The 21,500-nt window shown below is 38.7% G+C and overlaps 1 protein-coding gene across 1 annotated transcript; it reads right to left on the bottom strand.

The window, feature by feature from the left end:
- Positions 1-3,061: 3,061 nt before the first annotated feature.
- LOC106649378 (sodium/potassium-transporting ATPase subunit beta-2-like) lies at positions 3,062-21,166 on the bottom strand. Its single transcript, XM_023459165.1, has 5 exons — positions 20,959-21,166; positions 20,536-20,882; positions 3,843-3,938; positions 3,361-3,526; positions 3,062-3,175 (listed from the first exon to the last, which is right to left on the bottom strand). Exons 1-5 carry the CDS (start codon positions 21,164-21,166, stop codon positions 3,084-3,086), a joined length of 909 nt encoding a protein of 302 aa, XP_023314933.1. The 3' UTR covers positions 3,062-3,083.
- Between the last annotated feature and the right edge of the window lie 334 nt (positions 21,167-21,500).

Genomic DNA, 21,500 nt, shown 5'->3' with positions numbered 1-21,500 from the left:
GGTGGCCGTCCGTCGCGCCGTAAGGGTTTTTATATATCACGTGCGTGTATTACAGGACGATACGAGCTTGGCGACTCACGCGCACGCACTAAGACTCTATGGACTCGGGCAAAAAGGGAGAGGGACGCACGAGATTTCGATATATATACACCATTAACCAACGTCCGTTGTTTTCTCGCTCAAATTGTCGAGGAAACTCGTTCCTGCTGCTCCTCGTATGCTGTATATATCATTGCCGCCGATGGGGTGCGTATCCCATGCCCAGGATATTTTGCAGGGGGCGAGGGAGGACAGTTGGTTTTTCCCGCACCGCTCCTTTCTATCAGGAGAGACACAAAAGTAAGTCCAAAAGTTTGGGACTCGAGCTTGCATCTGCGATGCGACTAATTAAAACGAAGCTTCTCGATGTCTGTATAGAGCTTTTGCATATGTATGGTACTTTCGTCGCGGTTCGTCATTTCCATCCGATCTTACGCTCGTTTGCTGTGTGCGCCCGTTGCGATCGAGAGCTGCGGCTTATTAATACAAAGTTATAAATACGACAAAGACCGCCGAGCAATACGAGGAACGGAGGATAAACAATGGGGAAAAAGCTCCGCCCGCACTTGAAGCTTCTCGTGGCGCCTTGTACACAACTGTCGGCGCGAGCCATTACATAATGAAGCTTCGAGGTCCCCTCCTCTTCTCCCTCTCGTTTTCCCTCCTTGCATTATTACACAGCGGCGCAGGATTATACCCTACACTTATAACGTCGAACCGTCGAGTGCTCCTCGACGACGATCCGCACCCATGTGTGTATACTCGTGCATATCGTCGTGATACGAGCGTCGAGGTACGTACGCGCGAATAAAAACGTGACACACGGGGCCGCAGCGGCTATTGTAATTCATCCGCGCCGATGTGTGTGCGTATACACATACTGCTAAATTAGAGGCGAGTTTGCGATCGGTAGTAGCGTTATCGGCGTTCGATAGATATAAGCGTACGTGTGTGTGTGTGTGTGTGCGTACGTTTGACGTCACGCACCCGTGTACCTATATTACGCGCGTCTGTTAACATTGCGAAAGCCGCAAAAATCGCGTACAGTTTCTTTAGTCATTGAAAAACCGCAAAACCACCTGTAAGCCGCTCGAACCGGCCAAATATACGCGTCTCCGCTCGCGTTAATTTTTTAAAATGTTTATTAGCAAAGATTCGTTTATGCGTATATATTTTGACACGGAGCGCAGAGGCGGATCGGCATACGTGCATACGGTATAATATACTCGTGCGTATGCGATACTGCGAGCTTATGTGTGTGCGCATATACGCGTATCGTATACGGGCAATTCTACTACAAAAATATCGCAGCGAATCAGTCCACGAAATCAGTGATCGTTGTTTTTTCCGAATGTCCTAGTAGAGGCAGCAAGAAGTGTCTGATAGTACATTCGGAAAGGTGAAGATTGTTTCTATCTAGATGGATCCTGATAATAAAGAGAGTATAGTATGTGTTTTTTGGGCTGGTAATAACTACTCTGAACCATTTAAAACTATCTATCCTATACACATAAGTGGATTTTCGTTGCAATGATACAGAAAATAAAAAAGCATTCCTATTCGTGAAAATCGATTGGAACGATATCGCTGTAAAGACAGCCCAATTTTGTTTCATTTTTCTTCTTTTCAATTTATCCATCGATTAGAACTAATATAAAAGGTAATTTCATTTTACAGAGAAACTTTTCTCACTGACGTTGTAGATTTTAACACGATAAAAAGAACGTTGCACAGTTTTTATGTCTTATGAAATAACAACAAAACTCGAAACGATTGCCAAACCAAAGAAATAAAAAAACGAGCTTTTGATAAGTACATTCGATTTTCACGAGGATAACACCAATTTTTCTTCCAATTTACGAAAGGGGTTAAAAGGTGTCTCGACCTCTCGACGAAGCTGGAAAATATTTTCAAAAAAACAAAATTGTTTACATTTTTTTCTCTCTCTACTTCTCTTTCTCTCGACCTTTGATATTAGTCAACGCAGATTTTTTTATAGAATTGCTCATATACACCTTCTACCACTATTATCCGGATTGCACCGGTTCACCCGCCCGGTTCTCTCTCTCTAGCGCCTGCCTCTTCGATATGCATGTGTACGTGTGTATGTGTTTTATATATATACACATTACATTATTCGACTTATATATACGGCAGCGAGAGATAGAAAAAGAAAGAGAGAAAGAGAGAGAGAGAGAGAGAAGATATCGCCTCTCTGTATGTATGTCTTTCTATATACGGCCGTAAGATCGCGTTACGGAAACTCTAAGCGATTTTTCACATCTGTATGCTCGTCGTTTTCCAGCTTGCGTATATGTACGAGCGAAAAACAAAAATGCGACGCAGCTGTGTCACCTACAGCTACGAGAGATAACTTCTAATTTTTTTTCTCCTCTTTTTTTTTTTACACATCGGTTTTATCAATTAATAATATATCGCGTGGGAGAACTCAGAAGTGCATCCGCGCGCACGACGACGACGACGACGACGACGATCGAAAGCGTCGGATTTCGCCGAGACTTTGTGTACAGCGATCCGTTATCTCGCTTGTAAGCGCAGCACAAGCCGTTTGATATCGGAAACATTGCATAACTCTTTCGGTGTGCGGTTGCTCGTGTATATATAAAAAAAAATATATCATTATTATATCGTACACATTTTTTATGTATCGACGAACAGAAACAACGGAGGAGAGAAAAAGAATGCATCGTTGTCACAACGATCTCCATGTGGCGATATAAAAAAAAAATAAGACGAAGGAGAAAGATCTCCGCTTGAATTCATGATCATCGTGTGTACGTCGTCCTTAACTTTTGTTGACGTGCGATCGGAGATTCGGATTACAAGGAAACTGAGGATTGATATCAGTTAGTTTTGTTACTCATCTATTATATTAATTCAAACTGCAATGAAAATACACATTACTATTATAAATGATATTTTACGGATACGCATAATGCCGGGGGGTTCTTCATTCAAGTTCATACAACCCCCTGAAAAAAAAACCTCGTTGTTCCTGTAGTCGCGTCGTCTTCATGACCGCATCACACCTTGATGAGCATGCGGAAGCGAAATTTGAAACTCCTGTCGATGTTGTGCGCCCAGGTCGTGCAGTCGATGTTTATCAGCTCGTTCACTGAATGGGAGCGAAAGAAGCCAACGATTAGTATATGATAAATACTGTACAGGAGGAGGAGAGCTGCGAGGCGCAACAAATTTACAAACAACAAATGTTTTTTTTCAATTCAATTCGATAACGATCGAATGTATAAGATACTCGATCGGGTATCGGTCAATCGGTATTGTCGTCGAAAATTATACCTGCGGGCCGTCTGAACTTGAGCGCCACCATCGGCGACAGGTAGTCCGGATGGCCGTCGTACGGGAAGTACTGGACGGGGAATCCCGGCCCCGGCAGATACTCGATCTCGCCCATGTGCAGCATGTCCTCGAAGCTCGTGCCGTTGCACGACAGCCACACGTGCGGCTGCGGAGAAATGAAAAATAATAAAAATAAAAAAAAACAACAACGATGTATTACGCGTACCGATTGGATTTATCAAGGCCGAAATGCATAACGCGGCTTATTTTCTTAATAAAAAAGAGAGAGAGAAAAAAAAACTTTTTTATACGGTGAAAAATAAAGGCAGATCGGCTGCCACGGCCAATGCTCGGCAATCTTATCGCGTGTACGATACATACGTAACGCTGTTGCGCTGTTTACCGGCACACGCCGGTCAATGGAGAATTGCGCGCCGGTAAATAATTAATACATCATACACATGCGTGTATGTGCCCCGTACCTTATCGGATTTTCGTACGACTTGCTTGAGCCAATCGGGCATGTCGCTGGGCAGCTGTGAGGCTTGAGTGTAGAAGATCGGCACCCCCTTCAGGACCTGTGGAAGAATTGCCATGTTTTAAAAAAAAGGGATGAAGAAGCAACACTGTGCGGGAATCCGAAAAATTATTCGAGATTTAGACCCGCAGTTATAAACATTTATTAATGAGCGATTCTGTTAAAAAAAATCCAAGATTCGAGGATAAAATAGCGATTGTAATTTTTGCCACTCGACGCGTACAATGGAAGTTGACGATTATTCATTGAGATCACAGAAAAGGAAGAAAAAGTGAGAAAAATGAAAATTTGTATAGGTATTTTATAGGTATTCTATTCATAGCTATTTTTGCAGTCCAGAGAACGAAAAATTGCAATCGCCTGTTTTTAATGAACGAAATCAATTGAAACTTTTTTCTCACTTTCTCGTTGGGTTTAGGCATCAGATAACTGAAGAAAAATTTTCCTAGGGTTCGAAAAAAAAACCAATTAAATGGTATAATTTTTGACAAATGTTAAACTGCACTAATAAAAAATCCTTTTATAGAAAATTGACAAGCTAAATAGTGGTATAGCGTAATGGTGTCCAAGGTCGCGAAAAAAGGCCCAGGGTATGTGTAATTAGAGGCCAAGGCCGTTATTTATTGATAATTTAAAGCTGAAAAACATTATTTTTAATAACATTGGAGGAATTTGATGATATTATTTTAAATTAATGATTTTATTAATTATTAACAAATCCATATTGGGTTTTACGTCTTCACATTCAACAACTATTTCCACTTCGTTATCAAGTTTACTACTACTCTTAAAAGGGTTGTTGAACACTGAAAATCTTCAAAAGCAACATTACTTCAAGCGAAACTTTTTTTCCTCGCGTCACTCGTGATTGTTCGGCGTTCGACAGTGCCGAAAGTCTATTATAGTCTGCTCCGTCGTTTCAGCTGTTGCATACGCAAAGGAGTTTGACACACGTGACACGCGGCTAATGCTTACTCAACGCTACTGTCGTGCCAACTGTGTTTAGTTCCTTCTCTCCCACAGTCTCTTGCCTCGCTCTATCCACAGTGCGTGTTCACGAGAGTTTTTCGCGCGAACAACGACGCATCGTAGCTCGCCGATGTCGGAATAGAGGTTACGTATGTAAAAAGAAGGATCGACTTCGGTTAGTGATTCTCGCGAAAAAGTGACGAATACTGCGTATTTAATAAGCGACTGCGTGCGTTGCGTGTTAAAACTGTGTGAGTGCGTAGTAAAATGTACCATCTTATCGAAAGCGACGACGACGACTCCGAAGCAATAGACCAATATAGCTCGGTAAGATTGCAAAGCTTACGAGAAACGATAGATTGGGAGATCGAAGAGGAACGACGCGAATTTCTGCGTCAACTTTATCCCATAGTCAAAGATTGGGAAGGCCAACTTCCCGATCTTCGGGATATTTTTGGGCGCGACGAGATAGATTGGCTTCTCTCGGAGTCCGTCGAGTCCGAGTTGGGGCCACTCGTGCAATTTGTGATCAGGACCGGCTACAAGGACAAGCCCGACCTCGACAGATACGGCAAACCCGTGTCGCGTCGCACGACACCGATCCATCGCGCGGCCAGACTCGACTACGACCGCATGGTACGCGAACTGTTCAAGATATACGACAGATTCGACGCGAACCACGTCGACGAGTCCGGCTTCACCCACTTCCACGCGGCCTGCGGATCTTGCTCCGCCAGAGTCGTCAAGAGATTCCTCGGACGCGGCCAAGATCCCAACGGCGTTGTGCCCGAGACGGGCGACTCGCCGCTGCACTTGGCCCTGGATCGCGGCAACGAGGACGCGGCCGAGGCGCTGCTGTCGAACGGCGCCGAGCCGAACTCGACCAACCGTCTGGGATCGACGCCTATGCACCTCATTGCCAAGGGGACCTTTTACGACAGCTGCGTGGATCGATTCTTCGAGATCTGCGACGAGACGAAGCGGCAGGTGCGGATCGATGCCCGGGATAATCGAGGCAGGACACCGCTGTTCGTGGCCGTGTCGAATCTCATGCCGCGCACGGTCGACGTACTGTTGAAACGCGGAGCCGACGTGTCCGGCTTCGTTTTCCCCACCGAGAGCGACTTCGACGAGAGATCTCCACCGACTTTTCTCGATAATTGGGACGACTTTAGATTGAGACTGGCGTCCGGCGCGCTGTGCATCGTCGAGCTTCTCGAGAAAAGGGGATACGAGCCGAACCAGAGCGACGCTCTGATCGTCATGAAATTTTTCGCCAAACACAAGATGTTCGAGAAGCGGGAGGATATCGAGAAAAGTTGGTACGACGAGGAGTTCGCGGAAGAAGCGGAAGACATATTCATAGACTCGGACGTGTCGCTGGACGACCTGATACGGACGTCGCCCGAAGAGGCCACGAAACGAGTCAGACTCTTGGACTTGTTCGCGTTCGCCAGTGCCGGTGACTCTTGCTGCTTCCCCGACGAACAGCTTCACGAGGCTTGTCTCTTGCATCTGTGCGAAAAACTATCGAGGACATTTTTCCGACGATGGACGCTGGGTTTTTTTCTGGAGCTGACGCGGAACCTACTGCCGATTCTCTGCTGCGAGATGATCATCGACAATCTGATGAACGAGGATTTGTGTCATATTTGCTTGGCAACTGAAAGCCAAATTCATGAAGACAGTGTAAAAAAATGTCATAGCGAAAGACCTGCGGGGGCCAGGAAAGCTCCGAAAATGCTACAAATTGAACGGTGAAGATTGTGAATGTTCTTGTTCTGTTATGAAATTGATAAAAGGAGCGAACGAGTTGACAATTTATGACATATTTGCTTGGTTACTACAGTCCAAAGCTCATGATTGCCGGGCGCATATTATCGGGGATTTTCATGTCAGGTGTTATTTAATCTTGCAAACTTTCTATATCATTCAAATAAAAAATTTTAAAAAATGAATTCTTGAATTGCTTAGATTTTCATTTATTTTTTTACCAAAAAATAAATCTCAAATGGACCAAAATACCCCACATACTTTTATTTAACCTGTTTAATTTCTTGAAGAAAAAAATCATAATAAGCATTATTTATACCTTTGAACAATTTTCAATAGCAAGTAGAACGCTAGTGGACACCAACATTTTTTTTACACAGGATCAATTTACCCGATGTTTTTTCAGTGAGCTCGATGTTGCCTGATGAGAATTTATTTGGAAGTACTTGAATTGTTTCGAATATTATAAAGTGTTATATGAACAGATTAATCAGTAACTTGCTTGTAAACAATATGATCAAAAACAATTTTGACATTATCCCTCGAAAAACTGATCGCATTTATTGTAAAAACAAATGAGTTTAAATATTGTCTTCCTCGATGAAACAAGTCATAATATCAAACAGATAAATTTTGATCATTTAATTTCTGTAGTACCAAATAGAAAAATCCTTCGTTCAATTTAGGTTACAAAATGGATAAAAAGAAAAAGAAATCTGAAGTAGTTGTCTCGAAAGATAACTCAAGTGAACACGACATTGTTGTTTCGGACGACAAACAATACATTAGTGACATTTGTCATGAGGATCAGAAAAATTACGCATGTGATCAGTGTGACGAGAAATTCGAGTTCCGGACTCATTTGAGTAGACACCAAATATCAGTACACAATAGCTGCAAAGATTTTGCATGCGGCAATTGTGAGAAGAAATTTGTAAAACAATCGAGTTTGTTTACGCATCAAAAATTAGTACACAAGGATCGAAAAGATTTCTCATGTAAAAAATGCGAGAGGAAATTTGAAAATAAGTCAAATTTACTCAAGCATAGAAGGATATTCCACGAAGTTTTCAAAGATTATTTGTGTGAAATGTGTGCGAAGAGATTCGAAAATAAACGGAGTTTGCTCTGGCACATAAAGAGAGCACACGATGGTGGCAAAGATTTTGCATGTGGTAAGTGCGAGAAAGATTTTGGCACTCAAGGATATTTGATAAAACACCATAAAATAGTTCACGAAGGTCGCAAAGATCACGCTTGTGACAAATGCGAGAAGAAATTTGGGGATCAAAGCAATTTGAGAAAACACCAAAAAACAGTTCATGAGGGTCGTAGAGATTTTGTATGTGACAAATGCGATAAAACATTTGCACACAAATGGATTTTACTTTTACACCAAAAGATAGTACACGACGGCCACAAAGATTACGCATGCAATAAGTGCGAGAAGAAATTTGGATATAAATCAGATGCGATTATGCACCTAAGGACAGTTCACGAAGGTCGAAAAAATTACACATGTGACAAATGTGAGAAGAAATTTGGATATAAATCGGATTTGTCAAAGCATGTAAAGGCAGTCCACGAAGGTCGCAAAGATTTCGCATGTGACCATTGCGAAAAGAAATTTACACAAAAACCGAGTTTACTCAAACACCTAAAGACGATACATGAAAATCGGAAAGATTACGCATGTGAAAAATGCGAGAAGAAATTTGGGGAACGAGGCAATTTGATTAAGCACCAAAAAATAGTCCATGAAGGTCGTCGAGATTTCGCATGCAACCATTGCGAAAAGAAATTTACACAAAAACTGAGTTTACTCAAACACCTAAAGACGATACATGAAAATCGGAAAGATTACGCATGTGAAAAATGCGAGAAGAAATTTGGACGTAAAGAGCATTTGCTTCTCCACCAAAAAGCAGTCCACGAAGGTCGCAAAGATCACATATGCGACAAATGCGAGAAGGCATTTTCAACAAAATCACATTTTCTTTATCATCAAAGGTCATTTCACGAAGGTCGTAAAAATTACTCGTGTGACAAATGCGAGAAAAAATATGGGGATTTAAGCAATTTTAGAAGACACCAAAAAATAGTCCATGAAGGTCGGAAAGATTTTGCATGTGACAAGTGTGCAAAGAAATTTGGGCATAAACACAACTTGCGCATTCACGAAAAAACAGTCCATGAAAGTCGCAAGGATTATTCATGCGACAAATGCGAGAAGAAATTTGGACACAAATATAGTTTGCTTTTACACCAAAAGAAAGTACACGTGGGTCAAAATGATTACGCGTGTGTGAGAAAAAATGATGATTGACATTTGTAAATATGTATAGAAATTTATGTAGATGTTTTCCTGAAATTTAAATAAAAATTTTGCTTGAATGATTGTGTCACCGAACCTCCGGCGTTATTACACCTTTGTACATTTAGTGCTAATCAACAAACTTCGTGTCACTTTTTGGCTATTTGGTTCCTTTAGCTCTTCATGCAACGATCAGTCCGGGGTTTTTTTCACGTTTTGCTTGGAATAATAAATAGGGCGATTATTTAGTTGGCTATGGGACTTTTGATAAACTTTAAGGAATGACACGTGACCCTGAATCAATCAAACATGCGTTAGGGAAAGATTTTGATGAATTTACTGCCAGGCACTGATTATTTTTGCTCAGCGAGACGTGATCGGTTATAACAATAAATTTTTACCTAAAATACCAACGTGGAAACCTATTAATAATTTAATTAAAAATCAAAAAATTTATTTTTTTCTCGAAAATTAGTAAAAGCTCACGTAATCGTTTTTGGTTCGACTGTAACAATCAGAAGATTATTCTGGTATTATTATTATTGTGGAAATTGTTATTTTTTAGTTTTGTGAAAGTAATAAAGGAGCGAAAAAGTTTACAATTTATGATTTTTATTTGCTTGGCTGTTACGGACCAAAGTGCTTTATTGCAAGAAGAATATTACCGCGGATTTGCATGTCAGGTGTTATTCAATCTTGCAAATTTTCTATATCATTCAAATAAATAAATTTTTGTTGAGTTTGTTGTGTTTTTGGAAAGCTTAGTTTTTTGAAGAAAAAAATCATAATAACCATTATTTACACCATTGATTAATTTTTAATAAAAAAATGAATTCTTGAATTGCTTAGATTTTCATTTATTTTTTTACCAAATAATAAATCTCAAATAGCCCAAAACTCAATTTGAACTGAAAGAAAAACCCCGACCTGACCCAAAATTTTCGGGTATCCGCACATACTTTTATTTAACCTGTTTAATTTCTTGAAGGAGAAAATCATAATAAGCATAATTTATACCTTTGAACAATTTTCAGTACCAAGTAGAACGCTAGTAGACACCAACATTTGTTTACTAGGGTGGTTCGCTTTTGCAAAAATGTTCAAAATCGCGTATACGTCATGACGATTCTGAAAGTTCAAGTCTTTACGAAAAGAAAGCCGGGTTCAGAACCTAAAAAAAGTGTCGGGAACCGGTGTCGATCGATTTTTGAAGTTTAAAAACGTGGTCCAAAATAGGAGCAAAATCGGTCAACCATTCAATTTATTTCAAACTGTGTTTCGAGAGTAAAAATAATATCGACAATACATTTTCTTACGTATTTTTGTCTGTAGAATCGAATGCCGTAGTCAGTTTTGCTCTACGACTTCGTTTTCATCAGTAAAAATGTACTTTTTTGATTTTTTTTTTCGCTTAAAAATCCAAAAATCGACTTTGCAACGTTTAAAAATGAACAGAAAAAATCTTCGAAAATTTTTGACTCTACCAAAATTTAGGATTTTTTGTGACGAATCCAACCGTATAAATTAGTATATGCTTTAAAATTGTTTTCATTCATAAAAATGCAAATTTTCGATTTTTTTTGGCTGAATTTGACGAAAAATCTCGAAAACGCGCCCTTTTTGAGAGAAAGTGCTCTTAAAAAATCCCGCTGCAACATTTTTTTCGTATTTTTTGCTGTAAAATTGAATGACGTTGTGATTTTGGTCCTAAAACATTGTTTTAGAGAAAAACGATTTTTTTTCGAAAACATCTCGTTTTCGAGATTTTTCGTCAAATTCAGCCAAAAAAATCGAAAATTTGCATTTTTATGAATGAAAATAATTTTAAAGCATATACTAATTTATACGGTTGGATTCGTCACAAAAAATCCTAAATTTTGGTAGAGTCAAAAATTTTCGAAGATTTTTTCTGTTCATTTTTAAACGTTGCAAAGTCGATTTTTGGATTTTTAAGCGAAAAAAAAAATCAAAAAAGTACATTTTTACTGATGAAAACGAAGTCATAGAGCAAAACTGACTACGGCATTCGATTCTATTTTTACTCTCGAAACACATTTTGAAATAAATTGAATGGTTGACCGATTTTCCTCCTATTTTGGACCACGTTTTTAAACTTCAAAAATCGATCGACACCGGTTCCCGACACTTTTTTTAGGTTCTGAACCCGGCTTTCTTTTCGTAAAGACTTGAATTTTCAGAATCGCCATGACGTATACGCGATTTTGAACATTTTTGCAAAAGCGAACCACCCTATTGTTTACACAGGATCAATTTACCCGATGATTTTTCAGTGAGCTCGATGTTGCCTGATGAGAATTTATTTGGAAGTACTTGAATTGTTTCAAATATTATAATGTATTATATGAACCGATTAATCAGTAACTTGCTTGTAAACAATAATGATCAAAAACAATTTTGACATTATCCCTCGAAAAACTGATCGTATATATTGTAAAAACAAATTAGTTTAAATATTGTCTTCCTCGATGAAACAAGTCATAATATTAAACAGATGAATTTTTATCATTTAATTTCTGTAGTACCAAATAAAAAAATCCATCGTTCAATTAAGACTACAAAATGGATAAAAATGAAAAGATATCCGAAGAAATGGTCTCGAAAGATAACTCAAGTGAATACGAAATTGTTTTATCTGACAACAAACAACACGTTTGTGATATTAACCAGGAGGCATTCACACTAGAATCAAGTATGATAGCACACCGGGACACTATTCACAATAATCAGAAAAATTATAAATGTGACAAGTGCGAAAAGATATTCGAGTTTCGAAGTCATTTGAGTAGACACCAAATATTAGTATACAAAGGCCGCAACGATTTTGCATGTGACAGGTGTGAGAAAAAATTTGGGAAAAAATCTAGTTTGTTTACGCATCAAAAATTAGTACATAAAAATGGTGACGATTTAACGTGCAACAAGTGCGAGAAAAAATTTGAAAATAAATCAATTTTACTCAAGCACAAAAAAATATTCCACGAAGTTTTTAAAGATTACTTATGCGAAAAATGTGCGAAGAGATTCGAAAATAAACGTAGTTTGCTCTTGCACATAAAGAGAGCACACGATGGTGGCAAAGATTTTGCATGTGGTAAGAGCGAGAAAGATTGTGGGATTCAAGGACTTTTGATAAAACACCATAAAACAGTCCACGAAGGTCGCAAAGATTTTGCATGTGACAAGTACGAGAACAAATTAAGGAATGTATCGCATTTGCTGGAGCATCGAAAAACAGTCCTAAAAGGTCACAAAGATCACATATGCGACAAGTGTGAGAAGAAATTTGGAAGAAAATGGAATTTGGTTCAGCATCAAAAGGCTGTTCACGAAGGTCGACAAGATTTCGCATGCAACATGTGTGAGAAGAAATTTAGATACAAACATACTTTACTCTTGCACATAAAAATAATACACGAAGGACGCAAAGATTTTGCGTGCGACAAGTGTGAGAAAAAATATAGACAAAAATCGTATTTGATCGATCACCAAAATACAGTCCACGAAGGTCGAAAAGATTATGCATGCGAAAAGTGCGAGAAGAAATTTGGATATAGATCAGATGCGTTTATGCACCTCAGGACAGTTCACGAAGGTCGCAAAGATTACGGATGTCACAAATGTGAAAAGAAATTTGGATATAAATCGGATTTGTCAAAGCATGTAAAGGCAGTCCACGACGGTCGCAAAGATTTCGCATGTGACCATTGCGAAAAGAAATTTACACAAAAACCGAGTTTACTCAAACACCTAAAGACGATACATGAAAATCGGAAAGATTACGCATGTGAAAAATGCGAGAAGAAATTTGGGGAACGAGGCAATTTGATTAAGCACCAAAAAATAGTCCATGAAGGTCGTCGAGATTTCGCATGCAACCATTGCGAAAAGAAATTTACACAAAAACCGAGTTTACTCAAACACCTAAAGACGATACATGAAAATCGGAAAGATTACGCCTGTGACAAATGCGAGAAGAAATTTGGGGAACGAGGCAATTTGATCAAGCACCAAAAAATAGTCCATGAAGGTCGTCGAGATTTCGCATGTGATTGGTGCGAGAAGAAATTTGGACGTAAAGAGCATTTGCTTGTCCACCAAAGAACAGTACACGAAGGTTAGAAAGATTTCGCATGTGACAGGTGCGAGAAGAAATTTGGACACAAATATAGTTTGCTTTTACACCAAAAGAAAGTACACGTGGGTCAAAATGATTACGCGTGTGTGAGAAAAAATGATGATTGACATTTGCAAATATGTATAGAAACTTATATAGATGTTTCCCTAAAATTTTAATAAAAATTTTACTACAACAATTGTGTCACTGGACCTCCGGCGTTATTACACCTTTGTACAGTTACTGCTAATCACTAATCTTCGTGTCACTTTTTGGCTATTTAGTTACTTTAGCTCTTCACGCGATGATCAGTCCAGAGTTTTGTCACGTATTGCTTGGAATTGTAAATGGGGTTATCATTCAGTTGGCTATTGAACTTTTGATAAACTTTAAGGAATGACACGTGACCCTGAATCAATCAAACATGCGTTAGGGAAAGATTTTGATAAATTTACTGCCAGACACTGATTATTTCTGCTCAGCAAGACGTGATCGGTTTTTTCTTATAGGAGCCTACGTGGTAACCTATTAATAATTTAATTAATTAAAAATCAAAAAATATATGTTTTCTATTTTTCCAAAATTAGTCAAAGCTCTCGTAATCGTTTTCGATTCGTCTGGAACAGTCAGAAAATTATTCTGGTTTATTATTATGGTGGAAATTGTTATGTCTTAGTCTTGTGAAAGTAATCAAAGGAACAAAAAAGTTTATGATTTATAGTTTATATTTGCTTGGCTAATACGGACCAAAGCGTATAATTACGAGAAGAATATTACAAGGGAAGTTTATGTCTGGCGTTATTTTATTTTGCGAATTTTATAAATCATTCAAATAAATAAATCTTTGTTGAGTTTTTGGAAGAAAAAAATCATAATAAGCATTATTTACACCTTTGATTAATTTTTAATAGCAAGTGGATCATCAAAATTCTCTCCATCGGTCACCAAAATTTTTTATTATAAATGTGTATAAAGATCTTTTTACTCGACGTTTTATGTGTGAACTCGATATTGACTATTGGGATTTGGTTTGGAAGTTCGTTGTTTCAAATATCTTACAAATTTGTATAAATAGATTAATTGGTGCCTTAACTGTAAACAATATGATCATGAACGATTTGTACAATGTCTCTTGGCACTTTGATCATGTTTACAGTAAAAACAAATAAGTTGAAATGTTGTCTTTTCCGATCAAACTAGCCATGAAAACCAAATAGATAAATTTTACTCGTTCAATTTCTGTGGCAATAAATAGAAGGACCCGACATTGATATTAGGCACAAAAATGGACAAAGGTAAGAATAAATTTGAGCAAGTTGTCTCTAGCAACAATTTAAGTGATCGAGCCATTATTGTTTCAGACGACAAAAAATACGTTTGTGATATTTGCCACGAGGCATTTACACTAGAATCAAAAATGATAACACATCGAGACGCAATTCACAATGATCAAAAATATTATGCGTGTGATAAGTGCGAAGAGATATTCGAGTTCCGAAGTCATTTGAGTAGACACCAAATATCGGTACACAAAGGCCGCAAAGATTTTTCATGCGATCAGCGCGAGAAGAAATTTGAAAATAAATCGAGTTTGTTTACGCATCAAAAATTAGTACACAAAAGTCGCGAGGATTTGACGTGCAAAAAATGCGAGAAGAAATTTGAAAGTAAATCAACTTTACTCAAACACAATAAGATATTCCACGAAGTTTTTAAAGATTATTTATGCGAAAAATGTGCGAAGAGATTCGAAAGTAAACATACTTTGCTTTCACATATAAATGCAGTTCATGAGGCTTGCAAAGATCACATATGCGACAAATGCCAAAAGAAATTTACACTAAAAAAGAATCTATCCCAACACCAAAAGACAGTACACGAAGATCGCAGAGATTACGCATGTGACAAATGCCAGAAGAAGTTTGGAAAAAAATCGGATTTATTAAAGCACCAAAGGACGGTCCACGAAGGTCGTAAAGATTTTGCATGCGACAAGTGCGAAAAGAAGTTCGGGTGTAAACGGTATCTGCTAATTCACCAAAGGACGGTCCACGAAGGTCGCAAAGATTTCGCATGCGCCAATTGCGAGAAGGTATTTGGAATGAAATCGAATTTGCTAATCCATTTAAAGACTGTACACGAAGGTCTCAAAGATTTTGCATGTAATAAGTGTGAAAAATTATATGCACAAAGATCAGGTTTGTTCTACCACCAAAAGACAGTACACGAAGGACGAAGAGATTTTGCATGTGACAAATGCGAAAAGAAATTTAGACAAACATCGCATTTGCTTCGGCACCAAAAGACAGTACACGAAGGTCAGAAAGATTTTGCATGTGACAAGTGCGAAAAAAAATTTGGAGAAAAATGGATTATGATTCAGCACCAAAAAACAGTCCACGAAGGTCGCAAAGATTACACATGCGACAAGTGTGAGAAGAAATTTACACAAAAATCGACTCTGCTTTCCCACCAAAAGATAGTACACGATGGTTGCAAAGATTACTCATGTGACAAATGCGAGCTTAAATTTGGAGAAAAATCAAAATTAGCCAGACATCAAAAGACAGTCCACAAAGATCACAAAGGTCATATATGCGACAAGTGTGAGAAGAAGTTTGGACGAAAATGGATTTTGGTTCAGCATCAAAAGACTGTACACGATGGTCGAAAAGATTTTACATGTGACAGTTGTGAGAAAAAATTTGGGTGTAAATCCGCCTTGATCAGACACCAAAACACTTTCCATGAAGGTCGCAAAGATTACTCATGCGAAAAGTGTGAGAAGAAATTCGGACAAAAACATAATTTGCTAACCCACGTAAAGACAATACATGACGGTCGCAAAGATTTCTCATGCGACAAGTGCGAAAAGAAATTTACAGAAAAAAAGAGTTTGTTCGTACACGTAAAGACCATTCATGAGGGTCGTAAAGATTATGCATGTGACCAATGCGAAAAGAAATTTGGGATTCAAAGCAATTTGATAATACACCATAAAACAGTCCACGAAGGTCGGAAAGATTACGAATGCGACAAATGCGAGAAGAAATTTGGATACAAACCGCATTTGCACATTCACCAAAAAACAGTCCACGAGGGTCGTAAAGATTTCTCGTGTAGCAAGTGCGAAAAGAAATTTGGACAAAAATGGATTTTGGTTCAGCATCAAAAGACTGTCCACGACGGTCGACAGGATTTCGCATGTGACCATTGCGAAAAGAAATTTGGGCATAAACACAACTTGCGCGTTCACGAAAAAACGGTCCATGAAAGTCGCAAGGATTATGCATGCGACGAATGTGAGAAGAAATACGGACAAAAAATAGATTTGTTTCGGCACCAAAAGAGAGTACACATAGGTCAAAATGATAACGCGTGTGTGAGAAGAAATGATGAGTGACAATTTTAAATATGTATAGATACTTATATAGATGTTTCCCCACAATTTCTATAAAAATTTTTTCCCAATGATTGTGTCACCGAACCTCGGGACACTAATTATATTATTACAAGTTTGTTCGCTGAGTGCTAATCATTAATCTCTATGTCACCTTGTGTCTACTTAGTTCCTTTAGCTCTACATATTAAATTTAAATAAATTTACTGATGGACTCTAATTATTTCTACTAAGAATGACGCGACCGTTCGTAACATTACTTTTTTTTTACCTAAAATAGCAACGTGGAACATTTAAAATTATTTTCAACCAAAAAATTTTTTTCAAATTCTCCAAAGGTAGTAAAAACTCTAGTAATCGTTTTTCGATTCGACCGAAATAATCGCAAGGTTATTTTGGTATTATCATTGTGGATATTTATATTATTAGTCTTGTTATAAAAATAATAAGAAGAGCAAAAAAGTTCATGATTTATGGTTTATATTTAATAATAAGGATTTAATTACTCATTTTTTTTCTTTTTGTGAACTCGACGTTGTCTGATGAGAGTTTATTTAAAAGTACTCAAATTGTTTTAAATATAAGAAGTTGTGTAAACAGATTAATCGGTAACTTGCTTGTATACAATATGATCATAAATGATTTTGACATATCACCTTGTTACGCTGATCATATTTATTGTAAAACAAATTAATTTAACTGTAGCCTTTCTCGACGAAGCAAGCCACAACACCAAACAAATATATTTTACACAGTCATTTGAACAGAAAAATCCATCCGTAGAATTTAGGCTACAAAATGGATAAAAGTAAGAAAAAATTTGAGCAAGTTGTCTCTAGCAACAATTTAAGTGAACAAGATATGGTTTTTTCTGACGACAAACAACACGTTTGTGATATTTGCCAGGAGGAATTTACACAAGAATCAAGCATGATAGCACACCGAGACACAAATCACAATAATCAGAAAAATTATAAATGTGACAAGTGCGATGAGAAATTTGAGTTCCGATGTCATTTGATTAGGCACCAAATATTAGTACACAAAGGCCGCAACGATTTTGCATGTGACAGCTGTGAGAAGAAATTTGAAAATAAATCGAGTTTGTTTACGCATCAAAAATTTGTACACAAAAGTCGCGAAGATTTGACGTGCAAAAAATGCGAGAAGAAATTTAAAAATAAATCAACTTTACTCAAACACAATAAGATATTCCACGAAGTTTTTAGAGATTATTTGTGTGAAAGGTGCGCGAAGAGATTCGGAAGTAAATATACTTTGCTCTCACATATAAAAGCAGTTCATGAGGCTTGCAAAGATTACTTATGCGACAAGTGTGGAGAAAATTTTAGAAAAAAATCGAGTTTGCTCCTTCACCTAAAGACAGGACACAACGTCTTCAAAGATTACTTATGTGATCATTGCGGGAAGAAATTTGAAATTGAAAGAAATTTGCGCATGCACATAACAAAAGTCCATGAAGGTCGCCAAGATCACGCTTGTGACAAATGCGAGAAGAAATTCGGGCATAAACAGAACTTGCGCACTCACCAAAAAACAGTCCATGAGGGTCGCAGAGATTTTGTATGTGACAAATGCGAGCAGAAGTTTGAGAGTAAATCACATTTGTTCAAGCACCAAAAGACAGTCCACGAAAGTTGTAAAGATTACGTATGTGACAAGTGCCAGAAGAAATTTGGAAAAAAATCAAATTTGCTAATCCATTTAAAGATTGTACACGAAGGTCTCAAAGATTTTGCATGTAATAAGAGTGAAAAATTATATACACAAAGATCAGGTTTGTTTTACCACCAAAAGACAGTACACGAAGGACGAAGAGATTTTGCATGCGATAAGTGTGAGAAGAAATTTGGGGATGTGAGCAATTTCAGAAGACACCAAAGGACTCTACACGAAGGTCGAAGAGATTTTGCGTGCGACAGATGCGAGAAGAAATATGGACAAAAGGCACATTTGATTACGCACCAAAGGACAGTACACGACGGTTGCAAAGATTTTGCATGTGACAAGTGCCAAAAGAAATTAGGGAGTAAATCATATTTGTTCAAACATCAAAGGACAGTCCATGATGGTCGAAGAGATTTCGCGTGTGACAGATGTGAGAAGAAGTTTGGGTACAAATCATATTTGCTCATCCACCAAAAGACAACACACGAAGGTCGTAAAGATTTCGCATGTGATAAATGCGAGAAGAAATTTGGATATAAAAGTACTTTGCTTTTACACAAAAAATTATTTCACGAAGGTCGCAAAGATTATCCATGCGACAATTGCGAAAAGAAATTTGGAAGAAAATGGATTTTGGTTCAGCATCAAAAGACAGTGCATGAAGGTCGTGAAGATTACGCATGCGACAAGTGCGAGAAGAAATTTGGACAAAAAATGCAATTGATTAGGCACCTAAGAATAGTCCATGAAGGTCGTAAAGATTACGCATGCGACAAGTGCGAAAAGAAATTTACAGAAAAAAAGAGTTTGTTCGTACACGTAAAGACCATTCATGAGGGTCGTAAAGATTACGCATGTGATAAATGCGAAAAAAAATTTGGACAAAAAATACATTTGTTTCTCCACCAAAAAACCGTTCACGAAGGTCAGAAAGATTACGCGTGCGACAAATGTGAGAAAAAATTTGCACGAAAATCTTATTTGCTCTTACACCAAAAGACAGTGCACGAAGGATGCAAAGATTTGGCATGCGAGAAATGCGAGAAAATATTTATAAAAAAATCACATTTGCTTGTCCACCTAAAGACAGTACACGAAGGTCGTAAAGATTTTGCATGCGACAAGTGCAAAAAGAAGTTCGGGTGTAAACGGTATCTGCTAATCCACCAAAAAATAGTCCACGAAGGTCGCAAAGATTATGCATGCGACAATTGCGAGAAGAAATTCGGACGCAAATCGATTTTGATCATGCATCAAAAGGTAGTACACGAAGGTCGCAAAAATTTCGCATGTGACAAATGCCAGAAGAAGTTTGGAAAAAAATCGGATTTATTAAAGCACCAAAGGACGGTCCACGAAGGTCGTAAAGATTTTGCATGCGACAAGTGCGAAAAGAAGTTCGGGTGTAAACGGTATCTGCTAATCCACCAAAGGACGGTCCACGAAGGTCGCAAAGATTATGCATGCGACAATTGCGAGAAGAAATTCGGACGCAAATCGATTTTGATCGTGCATCAGATGAGAGTACACATAGGTAAAAATAATTATAGGTGCGAGAAAAAATGATAATTGACAATTGTAAATTTGCGTAGATACTTATTAGAAATGTTTCCCTAAAATTTCAATAAAAAATCATACGTTTTTACACTTAGTGCTAATCACTATCGCCGTGCCATTTTTTGGCTACTTGGTTCCTCTAGTTGTTCATACAACTACAGGCATGCAACAATCCAGGGTTTTTTCCATTTTTGCTTGGAACTGTAAATGGGGCGATCATTTAATTGGCTATTGGACTTTTGATAAACCTCACGAAATGACACGTTACCCCGAATCGATCAAACATGCGTTAGTGAAAGATTTTGATAAATTTATTGACGGACTCTAATTATATCTGCTAAGAGCTAACAATCAATTTTTATCTAAAAAAATACCAACGCGGAAACCAATTAATAATTCAATTTAAATCAAAACTTTTTTTAAAAATTCCTCCAAAATTAGTAAAATTTCTCGTAATCGTCTTCATATTGCGCGAGCGGCAAATGAAAGTTTGCGTGAGAGGCGGCACTTTTTCTAATCCGCCACTGCGGACAAACATTCAACTCCAGGTAGGTCGAAACTGACCCGAAAATTTTCAGATCCTAGTTTTCCCGGTTCAATCAATCATTTGCATGTAGTTAATCCAAATAGATCACATAAGGGGTATTCTCAATTGTTGTGTAAGCTCATTGAATTCTCACAAAAAAATCTTTGATCTGTTCAACATCTCGGTCAATACTTCTCTACCTCAAAGTCATCGCGAATGATTTTTTTCTCCTCGCGCGATCTTCGCAAAAAGTACGTAAAACGAATATAAATACTTTATTGAACTTGATGTAGACGCAGGGATCGACGATGGGCGGCGCGTATCCGTAGGGCGACTTGGAGCAGGCCCCGAGCTTGGCCAGATCGAAGTAGCACGGCTTGGTCGGCTCCTCCTGAATACTTCCACCACCAGCACTGTCCTTCTTCGCGGGGTCGCGCAGCACCCGCTCGTCGCACTCGAGCTCGTACTTATCCTTGGGCGCTTGGCGATACTCGCCGAGCATGTCCCTCACCGCGATTACGTAGCTCTTGGCCCTGCTCTTGCGCTGGGCCGTCGACTCGCTGACCAGGATCAGCGGCGGATTCGCACGGGCCATTATGTCGTCCGGCTTGACGCTGATGCCTGCGCGGGATACCGTGTGAATGATCCCACATATAGAAAAACAACGATCAACGTGTCGAGCTGGGGAATTACTCACTCGAGGACAGGTAATCGATCTCGTAGCCCGAGCCAAGCCAGAGCCTCGCCGTCGCCTTGTTGTAGGTGTAGACCGGGCCGTCGTACGACTGCACGTACTTGAGCGTCGCCCAGAGCTGCAGGAAGAAGGCGGCGAACAGCACGCCGTAGAAGCACAGGTAGAACAGGCCGACGTTGGCTGCTTTCGTCGTCGTCGTTGCAAAGGACATTTCGTGCGTAATCGATCGAGAAAGAGTGAAGAAAACGAAAAGAAAAGAAAAAAAATTTGCATCGTCGAGCGTCTCATACCCCACTCTCGGCCGGTGCGGTCGAGGAAAGCTCGCTGCTCGCGATCCCAGACGAAGACCTTGAAGCTCTCCCACCTGCCGAGCTCGGGCTTGGGCTTGCGGCTGCGATAGTACTCCGAGTCGTGTCTCAGCATCATTTTCCTGCGCTCTCGATAAAAAAACTTCCTCACTTAACCTATATATAACAAGATTTTGTTGATGAATTTTCGTGGTTAAATTTCGTGTTATTCTGGATCCACGTGATGTTTTATTTTGC

Source organism: Trichogramma pretiosum, unplaced genomic scaffold (genome assembly GCF_000599845.2).
Source record: "Trichogramma pretiosum strain Unisexual culture from Peru unplaced genomic scaffold, Tpre_2.0 scaffold23, whole genome shotgun sequence".
Classification (NCBI taxonomy): Eukaryota; Metazoa; Arthropoda; class Insecta; order Hymenoptera; family Trichogrammatidae; genus Trichogramma; species Trichogramma pretiosum.
The sequence above is the reverse complement of the archived record's forward strand: the minus strand, read 5'-3'. Positions and strand labels throughout refer to the sequence as shown.

Excerpts from the sequence above, each read along its gene's own strand:
- LOC106649378 (XM_023459165.1), bottom strand. The coding sequence starts at position 21,166 with ATGTCCTTTGCAACGACGACGACGAAAGCAGCCAACGTCGGCCTGTTC. Across the intron at positions 3,939-20,535 it reads TCTACATCAAGTTCAATAAA|GTCCTGAAGGGGGTGCCGAT; the intron begins GTATTTATATTC and ends ATTCTTCCACAG. Across the intron at positions 3,176-3,360 it reads CAAGTTCAGACGGCCCGCAG|TGAACGAGCTGATAAACATC; the intron begins GTATAATTTTCG and ends GCTCCCATTCAG.